This window comes from Gracilinanus agilis, chromosome 2, assembly GCF_016433145.1.
Source record: "Gracilinanus agilis isolate LMUSP501 chromosome 2, AgileGrace, whole genome shotgun sequence".
Classification (NCBI taxonomy): domain Eukaryota; kingdom Metazoa; phylum Chordata; class Mammalia; order Didelphimorphia; family Didelphidae; genus Gracilinanus; species Gracilinanus agilis.
The window spans coordinates 543,568,775-543,590,440 of record NC_058131.1 but is presented as its reverse complement, the minus strand read 5'-3'; the positions used below and the strand labels follow the sequence as shown (position 1 = coordinate 543,590,440).

General features: G+C 35.6%; 1 protein-coding gene across 1 annotated transcript in view; it reads right to left on the bottom strand.

Annotated features, from left to right (window-relative positions):
- Positions 1-16,495: 16,495 nt before the first annotated feature.
- The window catches only part of DMXL2 (Dmx like 2), a 161,802-nt gene continuing 156,631 nt past the window's right edge, over positions 16,496-21,666 (bottom strand). The window contains exons 37-40 of the mRNA XM_044665166.1: positions 20,693-20,831; positions 17,688-17,748; positions 17,296-17,423; positions 16,496-16,695 (exon numbers count right to left, since the gene is read on the bottom strand). Of these exons, the coding sequence (XP_044521101.1) occupies positions 16,564-16,695; positions 17,296-17,423; positions 17,688-17,748; positions 20,693-20,831 (460 nt within the window). The 3' untranslated portion in view covers positions 16,496-16,563. The remainder of the gene's footprint in view (positions 16,696-17,295; positions 17,424-17,687; positions 17,749-20,692; positions 20,832-21,666) is intronic.

The window sequence follows — 21,666 nt, the reverse complement described above, 5'->3', positions numbered from 1 at the left end:
TTAACATTAGTAAGCATATATCCAAATGAGATCAAAGAGGAAAATAAATACTAAAATTTTTGTAGCGGTATTATTTCTGGTAGCAAAATTGGACCATGTTTAGAAAAACTTTAGTATGTAAACAAAATGGGTTGTTATTGCATTATAAGAACCGATGAATGAGTTATTCAGAAAAACAAGGAAATTTACATGAACTGATGAAGAACAAAGTAATCAGAATCAGGAAGACTATGAGAATGAAGTAACTGAAACAAAAAGTCACCTCAATTTATGGTATATAAGTAAATTACTGGATCTGGAATCAGAGGAACTGGTTTCAGATCCCACCTCTGATGCTTATTGCTTATATCATCTTAAGTGAATGATAACCTTGGGCCTTGGTTTTTTAAAAATAAGGGAGATGGAGGTCTTCTGGAGGTAGAGCCAAGATGGTGGGGTAGAAGCATTTAGCTGAGCTCTCCCAACATTTCCCCTCCAAATGACTTTAAAATAACATCTTAAATCAAATTCTGCAGTGGCAAAGACAACAAAAGGTCAGAGTAAGATATTCTTCCAAGCCAAGGCAAGATAAGAAGTTGGAAAGAGAGATCTGTGTCACAGAAGGAAGAGTCTGACCCAGAACCCATATGGATAAAACACCAGATGGGAGACAAAGTGGTGGAGACAGAAACAGCAGTAGCTTCAGGAGCTCAAGCCAGAGACAGTAAGGGACATAGAAACCAATGAGAAGGATTTTACAGGGTACCCCTATGCAAGCACTGGATGCAGGACCAGATGCTATTTGGCAATTCCATTGCCTATACCCATTTTAGGGTCACAGTTCAAGGGCAGATAAGTGCACATTTGGTCAAAAGGGAGTTGGAAGCCCTGGGAGGAAGTTATCACTTCCTGTCTTGAGGAAAAGGGGGGTGAGAAGCAATATTGATTGCAATCCCAAGGGATCAGAGGCCCTTCCTAGATAAGGATGGAAGTGCAGACCAAGATAGCAGTAACCACACTTCTCTCCAAATCACATAACCTTGGAAGCACGAAAAATTTCCCAAATCCTAGAACTAACTCTGAAAACAGTAGTGAGGGAAAAAAAAGCAGTAAGAAAAAGGCTGAAACCTGAGATAGTGCCCCTTCCCTCACCACTACCATGCTCAGAACAGAGCATGAAGCTTTCAGTCAAGAAAAATGTTAGAAAAGATAAGCAACAAATAAACAAAAAGAACCTGATGATAAAAAGCTACTATGCCAACATGGAAGATCAAGACACACTTTACAAGAAGGAGTGAATTTTCAAAAACAATCCCTCTACTGTAACAGCTGTGATGACAGGGATGCTGACTCTAAGAGGCACAATTCCTCATCCTCCAGATGCCATGATGATGTCAAAGCTATAACTTGCACTATTCTCTAGGTCAGTTGAAACCAAACAAGAAAAATAGCCAGCAACTTATGCTTTAGAATCCTTTTGGCAGCTAAGTGTGGGATGGACTGAAGGTAGGAGAGATTTGAGGCACAGAGACTAGTAGAAGACTCCCAAATGAGTCCAGCTGGAAGGTGATAAAGGCTTCCACTTGCAGAGTAGTGGGGGCATGTTCTAGAGATGTTGCCAAGATAGAAATGATAAGATTGACATTTTGGAAACTGGGCTGAATGCAAAAGAGGAGTTAAGGATGTTAACAAGGTTTTGAGACCTGGTGATCAGATAATGGTGGTGCCCTGAAACGCATTATAAAAGCTCCCAAAAGGAAGGTTCTGTTTGTACAAAAATATCTATGGCTGTGCTTTTTGTGCTGGCAAAAAATTGGAAAATGAGGGGGTGTCCCTCAATTGGGGAAAGGCTGAACAAATTGTGGTATGTGATGGTGATGGAATACTATTGTGCTATAACAAATGTTAAACTCCTTGACTTCCATAAGAACTGGAAAGACATACATGGACTAATGCAGAGTGAAATAAGCAGAACCAGGAGAACATTATACACAGTAACTGAAACATTGTGGGATGATCAAATGTGATTGATTTTGCTACTAATACCAATGCAATGATCCAGGACAATGCTAAGAGACTTATGAGAAAGAATGTTATCTGTGTCTGGAGAAAGGACTATGAGAGTAGAAATCCAGAAGAAAAAAATATGATTTAATCACTTGTTTATATGATTATATGATTTGGGGTTTTGGTTTTAATAGATTACTTTATTACAAAAATTAATAATATGGAAATAGGATTTGAGTGATAATATATGTATAACCCAGTGAAATTGTTGTCAACTCTAGGAGGAGATAGGGAAGAGGAGAGGGAGACAACAAGAATCATGTAACCATGGGAAAAAATTAAAAATAAAAAAATAAACTTAAAAAAAGGTGATACAAATAGGAGAATGATGTTACTACATTGTTAAATATAATACCTACTTTTATAAAACATGGGGGGTTCACATTCACTTCTCTTTTTTGTTCTCTTTGTAAATTTTGAATCTTGTGTTAAACGGTTACTCTAATAATAAAAATAAATTTGGTAAATGAAAAAAAAAAGATTAAGACACAAAGTCAGAAGAAAATGAAGTCAAAAGAGCTGCAAGTTAAGCCTCAAAGAAAAATTGTAAATTGGACAGAATTACTGGAAAAGCTGAAAAAAAATGAGTTTCAAAATTAAATAAGAGTAGTAGAGGAAAAATAAGAAATGAAATCAAGAGAAGAAAATTATGAAAACACAATAAACAGTTTGGTAAGAGAAAGACCCCAAAATAGTAAATAACACTTGACAAAACAGAATTGACCAAACAGAAAAAAAGGTACAAAATTTCACACATGAAAAGAACTTCTTAAAAGGCAGAATTGGCTAAATGCGGGGAAAAGAGGTACAAAAGCTCACTGAAGAAAATAAAAATTAAACCTAGGGAAGTGGAAGTTAATGACTCAATGAGACATTTTTTTAAAAAAATTTTAAATGGAAAAATAAGAAAATGTGAAATCTCTCATTAGAAAAATAACTAACATGGAAAATAGATTGAGGAGAGATAAATGAAGAATTACTGGATCCCTGAAAGTCATGATCAAAGAAAGAGCCTAGACATCCTATTTCAAGGAATTATAAAAAAATTACCTTCATCTCCTGGAAGTGGGGGAAGGGGAGTATAAAATGAAAGATCCCAAAATGAAAATTCCCAAGAATATTATTCATGGCTAAATTTCTGAGTTTGAAGGTGAAAGAGAAACTTTAAGTAGGAAGATAGAAACCATTCAAGTACTATGGAGCAATAATCAGAATCCATAAGATTTAGTGGCTTCCATGGTAAAGAAGAGTACCTGAAATATGATTTTCAGGAGGTAAAAGAGCTGGGATTACAATTAAGAATAACGTACCCTGCAAAACTGAATATAATCTTTCAAGGGAAAAATTCTTAAAATAGAGGACTTTCAGGCATTCTTCATAAAAGACCAGAGCTGAATAGAAAATATGATGTTCAAATAGAAAACTCAAGAGAAGTATAAAAAGATAAAGCTAAAAGAGGAATCTTAAAGAACTCAATAAAGTTAAATTATATAGATTTCTATATGGGAAGATGATGCATGTGCCTTCTAAGAATTTTATTATTATTAGGGCAATTAGAAGGATGCTACATAGAAAGGTATAAAGAGTGAGTCAATTATATTGGGATGCAAAAAAAAATAGGTGAGAAAGAAGGATGCCCTAGGTAGAAGCAGGAGAGGGAGGCTGGGGAAAATGACCTCACATTATAGAGGCACACAAACACTGGAGGGGGAAAGGAAGCAGGGCAACGCTTCAACCTCACACTTCTAAATTGATTCAAAAAGTCACACACACACACACACACACACACACACACACACACACACACACACANTGATTCAAAAACACACACACACACACACACACACACACACACACACACACACACACAAAACTGGTAATCAAAATCTATCTTACCCAGCAAGAAGTAGGAAGGAAAGGGGATGGGGGGGGGCAAGTGATAAAAAGGAGGGTTGATAAAAGAAGGCAATGGTCAGAAGCAAAAGAGACTTTGGAGAAGAAACAGGATAAAAAGACCTCAGAGAGGAGGATAAACAGAAGAAAATAAGATGGAAGGAAATGCACAGTTAGTAATCATTACTGTGAATGCCTAGTTTTTTATTTAAAATTTCTGCATCCATATTTATTATGGAGATTAGTCTGTGATTTTCTCTGTTTCTGCTGGCAAGGAAATTACAGTGATATGTCACAAGGATCATTCACGATGACCAGGTGGGTTTTATATGAGGAATTCGGGGCTGGTTCAATATTAGGAAATTAGAATAATAGACCATGTCAATAACAAAACTAAGAAATCACAAGATTATATCAAAAGAAGCAGAAAAGGCTTTTTGACAACACAGATTCCTATTAAAAACAATAGAAAGCATAGGAATAAATGCAACTTTCCTTAAAATAAGGAATACCTATCTAAAACCATCAGCATGCTTTATCTGTAATGGGGACAAGCTAGAAGCCTTCCCAATAAGATCAGGAGTGAAGCCAGGATGCCCATTATCACTACTATTATTCAATATTATACTAGAAAATGCTAGCTTTAACAATAAGAGGAAAAAAGATGTTATAATAGGCAATGAAGAAACAAAATTATCACTCTTTGCAAATGACATGAGGGTATACTTAGAGAATCTTCAGAAACCACTAAAAAATTAGTTGAAATAATTAACAACTTTAGCAAAGTTGCAGGATATAAAATAACACCCCTCCATTAAATCATCAGAATTTTTATAAATTACCAACAAGGTCCAGCAGCAGTAAGAGATAGAGAAATAAATTTCATTTAAATTAACAGTAGAATTAACATAAAGTATTTGTGAGTCTACATGCCAAAACAACCCAGGAATTGTAATGAACTTAATTGCAAAACAAATTAAGTCAGATCTAAACAACTGGAAAAATATTGCTCATGGGTAGGCCAAGCAAATATAATAAAAATGGCAATTTTACCCAAAGCACTTATTCAGTGCTATGCCAATTTAACTGCCCCAAAATTATTTTATAAAGCTAGAAAAAATAATAGCAAAATTCATCTGGAAGAACAAAAGGTTAAGAATATCAAGGAAATCAGTGGAAAAAAATGTGAAGGAAAGTAGCCTAGGAGTACCAGACCATAAACCATACTACAAAGCAGTAATCATCAAAACACTCTGCTTTGGCTGAGAAATAAAGAGTGGTAAGCCAGTGGAATAGATTAGGTACGCAAAAACCTAGAAACAAATGACCATAAGTTATTTAGAATTTGATAAATCAAAAGATACAACCACTCGGGACAAGAATTCACTGACTGACAAAAACTGTTGGGAAAACTGTAAAATTGTATGGCAGAGACAGGAATTAGACCAACTTTGCACACTGTATACCAAGTTAAGGTCAACATGGGTACATGAGCTAAACATAAAGAACGATACCATAAACAAATTAGAAGAGCATAAGATAGTCTGCCTGTCAGAACCATGGATAAGAATTTAGGACCAAACAAGAAGTAGAGAACATTATGAAGTGTAAAGTGGATTATTTTGATATCAAATTAAAAAACAAATTAGAAGAGCATAAAATAGTCTGCCTGTCTGATCCATGGATAAGGGAAGAATTTAGGACCAAACAAGAGGTAGAGAACATTATAAAGTGTAAAGTGGATCATTTTGATATTAAATTAAAAATTTTTTTTGTTTGTACGTATCCAAAATTAGAAGGAAAGCAGAAACTTGGCGGGGGTGGGGATTTTTGCAGCAAGTATCTCTGATAAAGGACTAAGTTCTTAAACATATAGAGAACTAAGTCAAATTTATAAAAAAATAAGTCATTCTCCAATTGATAAGCGGCTAAAGGTCAGTTTTCAAATGAAGAAATCAAAGTCATTTATATAGACATAAGAAAAAATGCTCTTATAATCACTCATGATTAGAGAAATGCAAATTAAAACAACTCTGAGGTACCACCTTACACCTATCAGATTGGCTAATATAACAGAAAAAAATGACAAAAATGCTAAATATTTGAGAGGATGCAGGAAAATTGAGTCATTAATATACTATTGATGGAGTTATGATCTGATTCAACCATTCTGGAGAGCAATTTGGAACTATGCCTAAGACTCTAAAACCGTGCATCAATACCATTACTGGGTCTGTATCCCAAAGAGATACATTTAAAAAAAAAGAGGTTGGGGGAAGACCCATTTATACAAAAATGTTGATTTTTTTCTTTTGTGGTAGCAAAGAACTGAAAATTGATCAATTGGGGAATGGCTGGACAAGTTGTGGTATATCATAGTAATAGAATATACTATTGTGCTATAAGAAATGACAAGCAAGACGATTTTGGAAAAATCTTATAAGACTTCCATGAACTGATGGCAAAGTGAATAGAACTAGAAGAACATTATACACAGTGACAGCAACATTATTTTCCTTTCTTTTTTTTAAGAATATTTTTCCATGGTTACATGATTCATGACTTTTCTCACTCCTCTTCCCTCCCCATTCCCAGAGCTGACAAGCAGTTCCACTGGGTTATATACATATCATTGTTCAAAACCTATTTCCATGTTATTCATATTTGCAGTAGGGTGATCTTTTAACATCAGAACCCTAAGCATATCCCCATTGAACTACGTGATTGATCATGTTTTTCTTCTGCATTTCTGTTCCCACTGTTCTTTCTCTGGATGTGGACAGCATTCTTTCTCATAACTTCCTGACAGCAATATCTAAGTATTCTAAGTAATGAAGGGATCCAAGACAATCCCAGAAACTCATAATGAAAAATGCCATCTGACCTCTGAAAAAGAACTGATGGAGTCTGAATACACATTGAAAAATATTCTATTTCATTTTTTCTTTTTTTTGAGTTATCTTTCACAAAATTACTAATGTGGAAAAATGTTTCTTATGATTGCAGATGTAAAATTTATATCAGATTGCTTTCCCTGTTAAGGAGGAGAGAGGGCAAGGAAGAGAGTGAGAGAAGGCAAGTCAGGAGAAGGGAGAGGATTTAGAACTCAAAACTTTAAAAAATGTTAAAAAATTGCTTTTACATGTAACAGAAAAAATGAAGGTAAAATACATCTCTGGAGAAAACTCAATGGGAATATAAAAAGAGTATACTAGATTGCCTCTGAAGTAAAATTTAAATACAATCCAATGAACTCAAATTAAATGCAACGAGCAAATCTGGTCCTTAAGAAGTGATGACATAATACACTACCCTGGAGAAAACTATAAGAATGAAATGTTGCTTAGTAAACTTTATTTGAATTATTGTTCTTTGTTATCAGGAAGGGTTTGATAGAGAGAAGGGTAAGGAAATGGAAAATAACATAAAAAGACATTAATGAAGCATTAATTAAAAAATTAAAATTATTTCTAAGATCCATTAAGCTCTAAATTCTATTATTCTATTATAATTTAAACCCTTTGTTGGCAACTGGAATCAGTGTACTTTTTAAACCAAAAGACTTATTTCCCAATCCTAGAGAAAATTTGAACCACGATTTCAAATTTAGAAATATAAAGGTTACTTAGATTGGTGCTTTGTACAATTTTGAGAGGTAATGTGGATCAGAGGTATCAAAACTGCAGGGCCTGTGGCAACACCACTCCCAAATATGGCAGAACCAGATTAAAATCTAATTGGAATTAGTTAACAAAATAAAAATATGATATAAAAAAAAGATTATGTCAATATGTGGTTTTCAAGTCAGTATGATCCCACAAGGATCCTTCTGTATAGTTTAGTGGCATCTGTTGCTATTTGAATTTGGCACAATTGTCACAGATCATTCCTAGGGTAGAGAGACAATAAAGCTGAATAAAGAATAGAACTGTATAGTCTACTTTTTTTCAGGATTTCCTTAGTTGGTTCTTCAATGAGTTTTCATTCCCTTATTAATATAGTAGTAGAAATTCCCCAGTTTCTTGGAGCTGTATTTAAAAATAAAACCTCATTCCTTGGTGAAATTTTTAAAATCTGATTGATAAATCATGTCACTACTCCTTTCAATTTCTATAAATTGAATTGGTGATAATTCTCTCTCTAAAATGGGAGTTAGAAAAAGTATGGTATTAAAGTTACAAATACCTTCTTCCTTGAAGTCACTTATCATTGAAGTAACTTATCAAAGATCCATTTGCAAACCTTTATTTCCATTTTTAACATGTAGGAGGATCCCCAGTCTCCCTCTATTGCCTTTTTTCTAGTGCTATTTAGGTCTGCATTTCCCCAAAGTTCAGAGGTTTTAAGCAAAGGATTAAAAAAGAGGTGGCACTGGCCACGACTAAGCTCAATTTCTTTTAAATGGAAGAAGTAGGTTTCTGTAAATACCTTCAAATGAAATTTCAGTCCATGGTCACTTAGAGATAATGCAATCTCTTTCTTCTCTTACAAATGTTTGAAATTGCTCTCCCACTGACAGACATCTAAAATAGTTATCCAGAAAGCAGATTTCTTACTTGTTAAGAGTAGCAGTAAATACCAAAGGAAACATATGAGCTCAGCCTTTACTCATTGGAAGCTCAACCAAACTAAAAAGCTGTCCCAGGTTTTCAAAGCAGTTGCAGGCACAGGGTGGTAACGCTGGTCTAAGTGAACTGAACAAACTTAGCAGGTGAAACTTTAACAAACAACATTTATTTTTCCTTATACATAAGTAATTCACAGTCTGTACTTCACATCGCCTTCAAAGAAAGGTGCTGCTATGCCATCATATTTTACTATTATTGAACAAGCAATGACATTCTCATTAACGTAATAAGACAATTTGCTGGTTAACAATTAGATACACAGACACCAGTTCCAATACCTCAAGAACATGTTTTTGGTCATAACCAAGGAAATACATTAAAATATGACAATATTTGCAAATATAATACAAGCAAATAATATTTAACTCTGCATAGTTTATACAATATGTGGTGGTAATAAATAATATCACCAATCTCATCAACTATTTGTTAACTGGCCACAAAAAAGCCCAACATTCATTTGAAGTGTGGCATTGTATGCTCCATTGGTATGATTTTAATATAGCTTTAAAAATGGTGTCTTTTTTTTTCTTGGATACAAGAAAAAAGTACTAAACTGGACTAAGAAAACAAGTTTTGGTTCACTTACAAATATTCCATGTTCACACATTACATTCCTAATGTGAAGGCAAGTATTTAAATAGAAAATCTAGCAGTCGAAAAAATGTGAATGTAATTAGAAAGAAAACATTGCATTTAAGTTTGCGTTCAGGTGCAGGTTACATATAGTACTTGCCCAGTAGAAACACTAACAAGAAAAAAATTCAGCAGAAAAGAACAGATGGGTCTCACACTGCAGTACATGGGTTCACTCTGTTCCATAGTAAAGTGTTTTGTTTTTTTTTCCTTTCTGGTGACCTGGAACTCTTCAGACTTTCATTAACAAGATTCTATCCTTCATTACAACAAATAAGAAAATCGCAGGCATGCTTTCAATCAGTGGCAAGAACTGGAAGAGAAACCTGAATCAGCATCAACATTTTCAGATTTTATTTTGATGTCGCAGTGCTTTTTCACCACTGTGGCCTGTTAGTATCTAATGCTTCCTGAATCAGATTTGCTAAATGCCATAAAGAATGCTAACCCTTCACTACACTAGGTATAATTTGTCAATACGTTAAGTCATTACAATACAGTGCATGCACAGCCATCCTACCCGCCTATAGAGAGGCAGGAAATGCTCAAAATAAGTCAGCTGCTTTAATCAAATTCGATGTGAACATAGATTTGCAATATTTTATACTGTTTTCAATTTGTCAAAAACAGCTCAGAAAGCACAATTAGTTCTCTTACTGGATTACTACTGCAGCTTTTTAAAAATTTAAAGGTATATATAAAAATAATGCCCAAATCCTTAAGTTTACAGAATGTCAAAAATGCTATTAGGGATGTTAAAAGCATTAGGTAAAACTCTCATCTTCAGTGTGCCATCTGCTCCACAGGAGAAGAGTCGATTGCCTGGAACTATTTCAATCTGCATGACTCCAGCCCCAAGATTTCTGAATATGGACTGTTTGGCATGTTCATTTTTAAATGAATGAATTAAGCCATGGCCTGTCAGTCTCCACACCTATTTGAAAAGAGAGTATTATAAAGTTAACTAAAGAAACTTCTAGTTATTAAAAAATTAATAATTAAGCAATGGAAAACTAGAGATCAATGACGATACTGTCCCAATCAAGGCTCCCTTCTTTACTTTCTCAAACTTCAATCCCACCTCAACTTCCCTAATTAAATTTCCATATTCCCACTCAGTACAGCCTTTCTACTTATTGGGTGATTATAAATCCTGAACAATCATGACAAATTCTTGAATGCATTGTTAGTGCATTCAAATTACAAAGACTTAATTTAACATAATGTGAAATTATTTCACTGCGTTTCCAAATGAACCCTTAAGTATCTTTTAAAAGTACTGTGCTCGTGGCAGGTGATGCGCGCTGCCAGTGAACTGGCACATGCTCCTAGAGGGACTTAAAATCGGGGGACTGCATGGCCAGCAGATCACAGCCATTTCCCTGATACTCGAGGACTACCCTTCTGGGTTCCCAGGATCAGAGGCATAGCTCTGTCTGGTGGCGAGATTCCTAGACTGAGAAGAGGCAGGGGAGAGGAGGAGGACGGCTGCACATAATAGTTTCGAGCATGCCAAGAATTAAGTAGGCCAAAGGGAAAGTCTAGAGAGGACTGCTAAGGCAGGGATAAGGAAACAGAAAAACAATGGTCAGATTCAAGAAAGAGTCGGGCCTGAAGGAGAGAACAAGTCACAAGCTCACAAGAACTGGGTCCGCCGTGCGCTAAAACGCTTTGGGAGCAAAGGGCTCCTCAGACGTAGCGCCTGCTCAGGGTCAAAACGGGTCTCCAAGAGTCAGCAGGCTCGGTCGGAATGAGAGAGTCTCACGGTGTCAGGCAATTCTTGACCCTGGGCTTCCTTCCCCCACATCTGCCAATGGATACTTGGGGTGTTGTACTAACTCCGTAAATGGGTGTGAAACTTATACACGCCTATCACATCGTGTGAAATTATTCATACTGCTTGCAAACGAACACTTAAGGATCTCTTAAAAATGACTAACCTGTGGAAAACAATGAAGAGGCATACTTGCTAACATCACCATGAAGAAACTAATTTTGAAACTTAAGCATTTTAAACACATAGCCACAAACTGGTGATTTCTGTAGCAAGTCACCACATTTTTAAAAGCATTGTTCTCCCCCAGACTGTCGCCATCATATAATCCAATGGTTTGTGTTTTCTAAATTATTAATAATAGCTCAAAATTACACATCATTTTAAGGTTTACAAAATGCTTCCCATGCAATACCTTCCTTTGATTTTTATAAGGAATCAGAAGCACATTGACTTACTTTTATGTTCCCCTCTGCTGATCCAGTAGTAAAATATTCCTCACAGGAGTCTAGAGCCAGGGCCTTAATAGCTGAGTCATGGGCCTGGAATGTATGGATTATTTGTCTCTGTCGAATGTCAAATATACAGACCCAGCCTTTCCTTCCTCCAGAGATTAGCAGTTGCTGCTTAGGTGCATACTGAAGCACTGTGGCACCATGCTCATGGCAGGTGAAGCCTGAGGAAGAATGTAAACAAACATTTCACACATTCACATTTCTGCTCTGGCAAATCTGAAAAAATTTATCATCTTTTACTCTTTCAAATTACACAGAAGCTACACTTCATTTGTCCTATTATTTATTCTGTTTATTCGTGAATATTTTTTGTTCTAATAGAAGAGGTGAAAGACTGAAGAAATGGAAAACATGGAATATCACAAAAAAAAGAAATTAAATATAATTTAATAAGTGAGAAATGATGAATTACTGACATAGAAATAACTTATGAATCAACAATCAATCTGTGCTAACAAACCATCAATTTAATAAAGCAAAGCACAAAATCAACATCAAATTAGAAGATGAACATGAGATGATAGGTATGAGATTACCAGATATATATATATACATATATATATATATTTTTAATTGGATGCCACTTACATCAGTAACTTTATGACAAAATTAAAAGTTATGTTTTTGAAAATCATAAAAAAGTGGCTGGGAGGCAGCTGAGTGGCTCAGTGGATTGAGAGCCAGGCCCAGAGACAGGAGGTCCTGGGTTCAAATCTGGATTCAGACACATCCCAGATGTGTGACACTGGGCAAGTCACTTAACCCTCATTGTCTAGCCCTTACCACTCTTCTGCCTTGGAACCAATACTCAGTATTGATTCTAAGACAGAAGGTAAGGGTTTAAAAAAAAAAGTGGCCCTCAAATATATTATCTTTTGAATACCACAATTAAATGTGGGATCACACCACCCTACACATAATTTNGAGAGAGAGAGAGAGAGAGAGAGAGAGAGAGAGAGAGAGAGAGAGAGAGAGAATATGTATGTGTGTGTGTGGGAAGATACAGGAGGATGCAGGATAGTTAACCAACATACCTGCTGTCATTGGATTGTCCAGATGTGGCAACTAGACTTGAAGAGGTAATAAATGCAAAGTCACTTGTGGTTTTACTGTGGCACTGCCAACTCTATGGGAAACAAAGTGTAATTGTCTTAGCTAAACAACTAAAAAGCACTAAATATCATATACTTTTTTTTTAAACCCTTACTTTCCATCTTAGAATGGGGTTAAGTAACTCACACAGGGTCACACAGCTATGAAATATCTGAGGCCAGTTTTGAACCCAGGACCTCCCATCTCCAGGCCTGGCTCTCAATCCACAGATTCTCCAACCTGCCCCCTAAATACCAAATATCTTTAAAACACAGTCCTCGTGGTGACATATCAAGCACAATGGCTATAACATCTTTTCTAAAGTCACTGTTATTATAAAAAAGGAGTGAGTGGTACAAAGATATCTCAAAATATTTAAGAAATATGCAAAAATATGGTAACTAAAATGGATTAGTAAAACACAGATACAAAGATCACCAAAATTAAACAGATCAAAAGATGTCAAAAAATCTCGGGCATGCTAAGGAATTATTATTCCAGTCCAGTGCCATACATCACAGAAACAGTGAACGATACACTCTTCTCACATGCTTAAATGAAAACATGCTTAAATTATCAATGTTTTAATAAGATGAAAAGCATTATTAACTAATCCTATGGTTAGGCTGGTTTCGCCTTTTATTATCATCATTTTGGTAAAATTCCAGAAGAAAATGCCAGGTGTTTGCGAATTAATTTCTTTAAAAATGTATTTTCTCTCAGGCTATTATAGGTTCCTTAATTCCTGCTGACTTAATCAAGATCTAGTGTAGGCACTTAATAACTTTCCTGACTAGTCCTCAAGAATGGACATTTCCAGTCTAGTAATTTTCATGATTACTTTATGCCTGGGAGGCTTTAAAGGCCTTAAAGAATCCTTAAATCTTAAAGAGTTTAATAGGGATCTTACAAGTCACTCAGACCATCTCCTACTCAAAATCTGTAATGTCCTTGACATAGGATCAAACAGCCTCTATTTGAATACTTATCCTGACAAAATTCAATACCTTACATGGCAGCCTGTTCCATTTTTTTTGGATAATTTTAACTAATGGAATTCATTTATCAATAAGCATGTCTTTACAGAACCATTTGTGCTAAGCACTAACATAAGGTAGAGTCTAAAACTTCATGAAGTATACCATCTAGGAAGGAGATAAGATGGAAACAGAAATGAGAAAAAGGACATTAAAAGAGTTTAAAAGGGATGTGATATAAAGTTCAAGGGGAAAGGAAAGGGCATCAGAGAAAGTTTCATGAAACAGTATTTGATTTGGATGAGAAAGACATATGCAGAGAAGGTAAGGGAAGGAGAAGGTAAGGGAGAGGGCAAGAAAGAGAGAGAAAAAGAGTTTAAAATTTAACTTGAAAGGTAACAGGGGATTAAATACTAAAGATTTTTTAAGAGAAGAATGACATGACCAGATATATGTATTAAAATAAAAAAGATTAATCTCAAAGCAGTATAAAGGATGGGCTAGAAAGGAGATAGTGAAGGTGAAGTGATCTCTTAGGTGATTACTGCTATATTTCCATAACAGCGGCAATGAGAGGCTGTAATGGGTAATGATGGTAGAACAGGAGGAAGAAGGGATTCCTGCTGAGACACATTACAGAGATTGAATCAATAAGAATTGGTAACTGAACATGAGATATCAAAGAAGAAAAGGTTTCAAAAAAGTTTCAAAACAGGAGCACAGGATAAATGGTAGTAACCACAGGAAAAAAATCAGTCAAGTCAGGAGACTAGAGATAGAAATTAGGAGTTTAAATATCACCTACACAGAGATGCTATTTATAGCCATGGGAGCAATCAATGGCAAGGGAGAGAATGCATACATAGAGAAAAGTGGGCAAGAAATAAAACTTTGGGGAACACTGACATCAAGGGTCCAAGAAAGATAATGAATCAGTAAAGAGAAAAAAAGACAAAAAAGAAGCATTTAAGGAGGCAGAAGAACCAAGAGAAGGTGGTGTCTCTAAATTCAGGGGAAGAGAATGTCTAGTAGATGGGGTGACCAACAGTACCAAAGGCACAGAAAGTTGAAAAGGATGAGGGCTGAATATGGGATATCAGAATTAGAGATTAAGGTGTCATTCCTAACCTCTGAGAAAACAGTTTTAATAGAGGGTAAGGGAAAAGTCAGAGTAGATGGTATAGAAGAGTAATGGGCAAACTACAGCCCGTAGGCCAGATGCAGCCCCCTGAAATGTTCTCTCTAGCTGTGGGACATTATTCCTAATCTGACGAATGCAATGAGTAGGATACAATACAATGAAACTTTGAAAAAGTTGCCTTAGAAAGAGACTGACAAATGAGTATTTCCTTTCCTTTGGCCTCCTCTTTAAAAAGTTTGCCCAGCACTGGTCTAGAAGAATGTGTAGTGAGAAAGTGGGCATTACGATTAGACAATTTTTAGTTTAACAGTGAAGGGAACGATGGAGAAACTATGGTAACTGAATGGGTGAAAAAGTCAAGAATGTTCTTTAGTTTGAGCTGAAATTTGCATCCAGATAACCTCTATTCATTATTTTTAATTTGGCTCTTTGGAGCCCTAATGATTTAGTCTGCATTCCAAATAAAAAATTCTTCAGTTTTTCTAGAGAATATTAAGCAGCACTGATGGGGAAAACTTACATAACAGCTGATAATAGCAGGCTTCCCACTTTTGTTTACTTATCAAGAAATTAGTAAATCACCATATATCAAATATGGATTAATAAAAGGATAAATTAATATGTTACATTAATTTGTCATAGTTAAAAGGCAGGGAAAGGAGCCAGCCAACTAATAAAGAGGAAAAGAGCCAAAGTCAGAATAATATAGCCAAAAAGAAAGGGATAGAATCTTAAGAAAAGGCCAGTGAGAACACTGTCAATGTTCAGTAGAAATAAGGAAGACTGAAAAGTTCGTGGATTTGAAAAGGGTTTTAATGACCCTGGACAAAACTATTTCAGTAAAGCATGAGGGGCAAAAAGCCAGATGGATTGCTAAAGGTTAAAAAAGGAAAAATACAGAGGCAGGTAGGTGGCTCAGTGAAAAGTCAGGTCTAGAGAGGAGATGTCCTGGGTTCAAATCTGACCTCAAATACTTCCTGGTTGTATGACCTTAGGCAAGTCTTGCAACCCCAATTTCCCTGTCTTACTACTCTTTTGCCTTGGAACTAATACTTAGTATTGATTCTAAGACAAAAGTAAGGGTTTTAAAAAAAAAGGAAATAGAAAGATGAAGTAAATGTGGCCAATGGGCACAGGCAGGAAGCCTAGCAGTGAGAGAGGCAAGAAATCACTGGAGATATTTAACAAGGGGAGAGCTGACCACTAGTCAGGCTGTTATAAACAGGCCTTCTGCTCGCTTAGAAGGTTCCTTTCAAGCACTAAGATTCTATAGGACCTCTCTGTGTACCCTCAAAACATAGGAAATCCAAAAAACTCACTACACAATTACATAATCAGAAATAGGAAATCAAAGTTTTCTGATGTGGATGAAGCCTGTCTAAATGTTTACTAAAGCAGAACACAGACTTGTGGAATGTTAGAACTGGAAGGGGTCTGAGTAATTATCTTGTCCAACTATCTGATGATGATGATGATGATGATGATGATGATGATGATGATGATGATGATGATGATGATGGTGGTGATGATAGCTTTCCTTTATAAAGTGCACAATAGCCTTAAAAGACAATATAAAGCAAAGATCCAGCATTTTAAAGATAACAAGTGATTTCCTCCCCAAAACTGTGAGGCTGTCCCAATATGATCTTAGTAAGGCTCAAAGAGTTAGTGCAGAGTCAAAAACAAGACAGAAAGGCAGAGCATGGAGCCACTGACCTAACTGAATCACAGTAGTCACCTTTGACTTTGAAAAAGAAATCAGGAGACACAATCAGATATCATATGCAGGACAAGGTTTCAAAGGAACATCTGTAGCTAGCTCCGTGTCTCCTGATCACGTTATTCTCTCATTGTAAAGGCCTTAAAAAACAAAATGTCTTGTAAATATTCTGGGAGTATGTTTCACATTACTTACCAAATAAGGTTTGGGATTGGACACAGTTTGATTTACTTGCCAAATACTTAGAAAACCCTCTCCATCGGCAACACCACACTGCAAGAATGATAAAATATTAAAAAATCTATGTTTCCAATCCTTTATTTCACTGACTAAATAGTTATGGCAAAAACAAGGTACATATAGTCAACCTTAATAGGTTTACCATAATAATTCCACTTTTGTGGTCACTTACCCCTCCCCCCATCTAAATATAACAAGTCTTTATCATTCCTTATTGTTTTTCCACAAGCAATTTGTCCCTCCACTTTGGGCCAACTGGACCTTAGAAAAGGTGCCTCTTGGAAGACTGACCTTGCCTCAGAGGAGCTACAGGAGCATCCTCTACCATACTGCCCACAGGCAGGGTTGTTGTTTAAAAAGGATTTCCATTCCTCTAAGTGGGTTACTTAAATTAAAAATCCATACCTGAAATCATGGATTCATAGACAGCTCGCCTGAAATAGCACTCAGGGAATGACTTCACCTCTGCGGCTGCATCCACAAGAAGGGCTTTAATCACCGCTTGTCAAAGGGAACCAAGAGCAATGCACTGCGTTCTCCAGGGTCAAGCTATTCCTTTTCACTTTTATATCCTTACTTTAATGCCTTCTGGGTGCAATTTTAGTCAGATTTAGGCATTTACCAAGAACTGACCTTGTTCCCTTGTGAACTGAAATACATCCTGGTAACTCTTGCATTGCCTGCTTGACGAAAGCACACCAGCTGCTGGGGCCGAGACCACTCGAACATTCGGATGCTGCCATCCTGAGCCCCTGTCAGATCTGAAACACGGAGAAGGAAGTCCCTAATGATGAAACAAGAGGGGTATTTCCAAGACAACAACTCATGTGGTACTTTACACTTGCTTCCCCCCCCCCCCCCCGCTTAAAAGAAGCTCCTAAAAGTCCCTGAAAGGCCTGCCCAAGGACCCACAGCTGAGCCTGGGCCTAGGATGCAGGAGTAGCCAAAGATCTTCAACTCTGCTTTTGTCACTGTGAAGAAGGTATTTTTACTTGTATCGACTAAATGATAAATAAGAGACTTACAGTACTGATGGACGGGATGTGATGTCATTCTCTTGACGTTATGAAGATTTCTTTTCATAAGCTTTAAAGGGAACATATGAAAGAAAGAAATTTGCCTCATGCTCCTCATGAAAAGATAAGCACAAATTTCTGGACAAGTTTTAATTTTTGGAGATTTGATTCCTCACAATTTGCATATAGTATAGAAATTATCTGCATACAAAAAGTGTTGGTTGGCATGTGATTTCCCCTCATGCTAAAACACTCAATTTAAGGACACTGTTTTTGATGTGAATCCAAAGCCCTTCCCTAGAAGCTACTGCAACAAGTAAATTATCATTAATCACTATACCTCTCAAAATAAAATTATATAACTTACAACTTATATATTATTCTTTCTTTAAAAAAAAGGCCATAAATGCCATAAATCTTTATGATAGATTACCCAAGGGCAGGTTCCTTAGGGTCAATATTATTATTTTTCTAAGGACAAATAATATATGGCAATATTATTTAACATGTTATATATAGTCATTTTAGTTCCATTAATGACTTTGTGGTTATAAACAAAAAATTTGTGATAAATTGAGTAAGTAGTTTTAACTACACAAATATTCCTCATTTTAATTCATATGTATAAAGGTGATATTTTCACATGAGGTTTTTGAATACAGAACCATCTGAGATCATGACTTGCTAAGTGTTAAAAAGCTCTTAAGGAGTCCTAAATGGCAACTTTGCAACTGATTGGGATCTCTTTGAATTGACTCATCACCTTATTTATCAGGGTGGCAGAGTTATATTATACAGTCACACGATGACTGCAGCATGATAATCTGAAAGAACTATCAGCCATAAGAAAGGTATTACCCCAATTAAGGTAACAAGAAAGGAATTAAGAATCACAATAGGATAGGAAGTGTGAAAAATATTGGGGGAGAGAAAGATGGAGATCAGATGACATGTTTTTGATGGGGTGACTGAGCCAAAAGTATAAGTAACTGCCTACATGGCATGATTTAGTAAGGATTACAACTTGGGACACTCACTCTTATAGATCCCTACACATAGCTGACTCCAAATTCCTACCATTAACATGAATCTTCAGTTAGGACATAGGCAGGAGATTATCTCCTAATGGGATTTGGAAGCAAGGTACTCTTCAAACAGAAAAGTAAAGCAACTGAATACTTTCTGATTGCAAAAAGTATTTATGGGCTAGAAACTGCGGACAGAATCATGCATCTAAAGGTTCTGTTCCTTCTTTAGCAGAAAAAAAGAACAAAGAATGAGAAGGAAGAGGAAGGATCCTTCAAGCTAATAATAGGACTAAAAAGGCAAAACTAAGGCCTTATCAAAAAGCAGAGTAAAATAAATAGAATGATTATGAGAAATAAACCCTTTGTACCATGCTTCAAATATGATATTAAATACTAATGATTGTGTTTATTTTGAGTTTCATTTTATAAATTATGCTAATTTACCTACTGATTCAACATGCCTCTGGCTAAAGTATGGTTGTTTGACCCCAAGATAATAACTAAAGCACTATTGTTCACCTGGTGCAATCCATCCCAATGGTAGAGAAAGCGCTAAAGAAAACTTTAACAACTTTGAGGGCTGAACTTATAAAATTAAATTATAATTTCTAAACACCTTGAAAATAGGTGTTGATTCATTTTTGTTTTAATATTCACAGTGCCTGGCACAAAGTAGTTGTTTAATAAGTGTTTTCTGATTATTCTTCACTGAGTGGCAGAGAGCAAGTGAAAGTCTTAGATAAAGGATGGTTAAGTTTCCACTGAGGACTGGGAAAGGTAATAAGCAAAGGAACAGTATAAACAACGGAACAACCTTCTAATAGATGGATGATAATAAAATAAAGTAGGGAATGACATTACCTCTCCCCCAAGAGAACCTAGAAGGCCACGCTGCAAATGGGGTAACTTTATCCCTACCTCATTCTTCTTTATTTCATTCATTCTTCCCCATTTTTTTCTTTCTAACCTACCCATTGACCCCGTTTCATAACAAATTATTGTTCACAACTTAAGTCACTTTCTAAATAGGCCACATTTCAAAGCTGGGCCAAGCTGAGTTAATGCTAAAATGATATTGGAAGAAATTAAGTAAGTACAAACCTAAATAGACTTTGACTGCAAATATTATTTCTATTATAGACCCTGCATACAAAAAAGGCCTACCCTTCAAAGAATAAATTTTCTGCATGTGAAATTAAACAGAAAAATATTTGCAGCAGGTATAAATATCCCTTTTTCAAAACAATGATATAACATAAATTACAAACATAAATAAAATAACTTCTTTTAAATTTGTAGTGTCAACACATTATATATTGATTCGTATTAAGTTGTATTTGTCAAAAGGAAACACATAGCTTAGATAACAATTTATTCTATAATTAACAGATTTATACAGAATGTAATAGTTTTCTCAGCACTTTCACATATAGTAGTCCTCAAATTACTCCTACCTGACAGATAAGAAGTCAAAGAAAAGTTAAGTGATTTGCATAAGACTGGAAGCTAATTTAATGGCATAACCAGGCCTCAAAGCCAGATTATAGGGTTGTTTTTTGAGGGAGAGGCAATGGGGATTGAATCCTCAGGATCAACTTTTTCTACTATCTCATGCTTTCTTTTTGTGGCATCACATTAAAAGAAGTGCTTGAATTTCAATTGGACATTTCCTATAGAAACTATAATCAGACTAAATACCTCTTTTAATCAAGTTGTTTCTTCTTCAATACTCTACCAAAATAATAGCCTATAGATTCTTCAAAACAAAATAGGATAATGTGAGAAAATTCCCCCTGCCCAAGAGCCCAATGAAACAATCACATTTTACATTCCTAACTAGTAAGAGCACTGACAAATTTTCTTGAACACTAATAGTAAACATCAGTCTCTTAAATTGACATTACTACGAGTAAATACAATTTTCAGCTACGGGAGCAAGTGCTGATCACTTTAAAGAAAAACTGTGTTCAGAGACAGCATACATACCACCCCGGCTCCAGTGCTTGTTTGCCCACTGCCTAGCCAAGGCAAAGAGGAAGACTGATGCACCTGGCTCATAGAAAAGGATGCCGACGGGGTCTGAGAAAGAGTTGTAGTAGAACCACGATAATCAATGTCATCAGAACTATGAGAGACAGAGAGAGGAAGAAAGAGAAAGAAGCATATTATTACTCTGGGGTTTCATTTCCCAATTACAATGCTACTTAAATCAAATATTCCATGGTATTCCATTACTATCAGGTAAAGGATTGATCCTACTGAGAAAAATCTGAGGTATACAGATTCCCTACTAAAGTGTCAATAGTTTGGAGACACTGATAGGCCATATTTATGTAGCCAAGAAGTTATATAAGTATTTGGTATACTGAGAAGCTGAGTATACTGCCCCGTCTGCTTATCTGAAAAATTAGAGCAAAGATGGAATCTATATTATTAGCATGAATTAGCTAGAAGGTCTGTTAAAAAAAAAAAAGCAAATTTAAGTCAATATGCAAGTCTCCTCATGAAGCTTATATCATTCATGATTTATGGAATGTTTTTAAAAGAATGCCTTATGAGTTCTAACAAAGTTGCTAAATAAATTTCTGTAAAAATATTCAAGATTAATGTAAAATGGGTTATATGAAATTTAGTACAATAGCTCTTTAACATAAGGGACACCTGCACAATTGAAAAGAAAATATTACATAAATAAAATTTTCAAAAGATAAAATATACATTATATATATATATATGTATAAATAAAATGGGGTTATCTTGGTAAGGACGCTGGATTGGTTTGCCATTTTCTTTTCCAGCTCATTTTACAGATGAGGAAACCAAGGTAAAAGGGATAAAGTGATTCATCCAGTGTCACCCAGTTAGTAAATTTCAAATTTCTGTAGTCATATTTGAACTCAGATCTTCCCCATTCCAGGTCCAGCCCTCTATTCTTCAAACTTATCAAACTTTTAAAGTAG